The sequence below is a fragment of the Mus caroli genome, chromosome 7 (genome assembly GCF_900094665.2).
Source record: "Mus caroli chromosome 7, CAROLI_EIJ_v1.1, whole genome shotgun sequence".
NCBI lineage: Eukaryota > Metazoa > Chordata > Mammalia > Rodentia > Muridae > Mus > Mus caroli.
Genome location: NC_034576.1, coordinates 53,067,224 through 53,069,911, shown reverse-complemented (window position 1 = coordinate 53,069,911; position 2,688 = coordinate 53,067,224). Strand labels below are relative to the sequence as shown.

At 57.3% G+C, this 2,688-nt stretch overlaps 1 protein-coding gene across 1 annotated transcript in view; it reads right to left on the bottom strand.

Moving 5' to 3' along the window:
* The window catches only part of Nell1 (neural EGFL like 1), an 807,173-nt gene extending 804,777 nt beyond the window's left edge, over positions 1–2,396 (bottom strand). Inside the window, exon 1 of the mRNA XM_021166735.2 lies at positions 1,732–2,396. Coding sequence (XP_021022394.1) covers positions 1,732–1,786 — 55 coding nt within the window. The 5' untranslated portion in view covers positions 1,787–2,396. The remainder of the gene's footprint in view (positions 1–1,731) is intronic.
* Positions 2,397–2,688: the final 292 nt, after the last annotated feature.

Below are 2,688 nucleotides of genomic sequence, written 5' to 3'. Positions count from 1 at the left end.
TGTGTGTGTGTGTGTGTGTGTGTGTGTGTGTGTGTGTGTGTAGCACCTAATAAGCCACCCACTGTTTGTTCAAGATGTAAAAGGGAGCTAGGATTGTAGGGAGGGGGGAAGAGCTCACGTCAGAAACTGAAGTATAGTGGAAACTCAGCCTGATGCTCATGAGCAGTTTTTGGCAACTCTTCAAAAGAGTAATGAAAACAAAGGATGTAAGCACTTGGGTCATAATCTGGAATGATATGGAATGGCCATCAGGCTGCTCCTTCGCCATCTGTCTTCTCCCTATCTTCCCTTTCCCTGTAGGATGTCCCCAGCAACACTCTACTCCTCCCCACCGGTAGCCCAGCACTAGTAGACCCCTCCTCATCTTCCTGGAACTAGTTCTAATTGCAAGGAACAACTGTAGTAAGCGCCACTTAGCCTTGGGTCTATTGGCTGCGGAGGGAGTTCCAGAAAGACATTCAGGTTCTTTTGTCCCTAGAGAAATGTTTCCCTGTCTCACTGGGATTAAGCAAAGGAAAGCCTTAGTCCACTTAGTCCTGGGAAGTAAGGGAGGGGAGGCTAGAAGCTCACAGACCCCTAACTGCCTGCCGAAGTGGGGAGCCTGGGGTATAAGGGATGGGAACTTTTTAAGTCAACTAAAGAAGGGGTGTGTTCCTCAGTCCTCTAAAGGTAAACCAGCAGTCTGGCTTGGGAAGGAGACTGAACCTCTAGAGGGGGGAATGAAGGTACGCCGACATGCTATGCGTCCATTCTAGGGATCAGAAGTCTGTGGGCAATGAGTCTGGGGATGTCTGGCTACCAGGAACTATCTCTTCCCCTCTCTGCCTTGTTGATCTGCTTCCTACCCTTCCTAACCCCGCCCCTGCCTCCTGACAACTACTGCAAGCTTGGTGAAGTAGGCTACATTCTTGAACCCCAGGGACCCGGAGTCAGGGAACCCCGAGGAAGAGGAAAGAGTGGAGTGCGCCTCAGAGTCATCACAACCGCACCTCCAGCAGGCAGATTCTATAGGGACTTGGCCATCAGGCCAGTTTCCTTGGCCCCGGGTCCCACCCCGCAATCTTGGATGACAGCAGGAGGAACACGGTTTAGAGGTTGAGAAAATCTTCTGTCGTCTCCACTGGTCCAATTTACCTCCTAATAATTGTTCGCTTAGTTGTTTGGACAGGGAGCTGACAGGAGACCACTCCTGGAGTTCCCTCTGGGAGCCATGTGAGAACCACGGAAGAGCTCGCGGGTCCCCCCCTTTCCTCGCAGCCCTCTCCCGTGCGCCGTCTGGCTCCCCCGGCCCTGGCCGCGCCTGCCTGCCGCACGCGCTCCCTCTGCGGGTGGAACTCCCGCGGCTCGGGGACACCCTTGGCCACCGCACCCTGCAAGTTCAAGGATGTAGGGATCTCTGGCCGCGCTGCAGCGGGTTCTGACTCCTCAGAACCGGGAAGCTGCTTGCTAGCCACACAAGGCTGCGACTACCCGGCCGCACCCCGCATACTGAATGCCCGCTGCTGCGTCCCCGGGGAAGAGAACGCTCGCCCGGGCATCTTTTCTAGAGCTTTTACCCCGAGCTGTGCTGGGCGATCAGAACCCAAGCACTCTGCTGCCCTTCTCTAGCCTGTCAGAGATAGGTTCCGAGTCTCTCCTAGCCAGAGTAATCCCGGGTTACAGCAGTCGGGAGCAGCACTATCATCACCACCACCTTCCCCCAAAACCCGCTTAATGCCCAGCCTTGCTTACCTGTCCTGGCGGTGCACACACAGAACCACAAAACTAAAATCACATCCATCGGCATCGCTCCGGAGGCCCCCCGCCAAGCAGGGCGCACCAACGCCAGCAAGAAACCAATGCTTCAGAAAGCCGCGGCTCTGTGGGCTCGAAGCCGCCAAACTTACTAGCGGGCGGCAGGGGAGGTGGCTCGGCGGCGCCGGGTGCTGCGCTCGGGGATCGCGCCCGGGAAAGCAACCCCGACTGCCCCGCCCCCAGCCCACCCTCCACCGCGGGTGGCGGTGGCACGGGGCTGGGGCCCTAAACCCCGCTGCAGCTGCGCTCCCCCTGAGCTAGGGCGGGAGCGCCGGGCTCCGCCACTCCCGCAGGTTGCCCTGGGAGTCTGTGCGGATCCCGCTCGCCTCCTGGACTCCGGAGATGCAAGGATCCCGGCTACCCGCGCCTCACGGCTTCACGCCCCCGCCTCTGCCACTGCGCCGCGCTGCGGGCTGCCCAAGTTGCAACAGTTCATCCAGGCAGGGTCCGAAGCCGCCCAGCCTGCGTGCGTGGGTTTTGTTCCCTAGGGGAACAACCAGACCTAGGCGATGTCGCGAAGTGCTCCCAGCACCTCCTTGGGAAACAACTACTACCGATTAGCTCCAGCAAGTGGGTGGGGAGGAGCAGGTGGGGAACGGGGGACTGGAGGGCAGGGGACGGATGAGCCTGAGTCCCCAACCGCCACCTGTACTTGCTGTCTAGTCCCAGCCCAGCCGAAGGCTCTTGTGACTGGATACTAGCTTTTAAGAGTGCTGGTTGAGGGTGTTGAGGTGGGAGTCCCTGAGCTTAGAACAATCTATGGCTGGAATTTAAGAAGTGTTTGCTAGCTTCGTTCTACAGGCCAAATGCTGCCACATAGGGGAAGTTCTAAACCTTTTTTTTTTTTTTTTTTTTTTTTTTTTTTGATCTTTCAGGGTTTCTCACCATATTCCA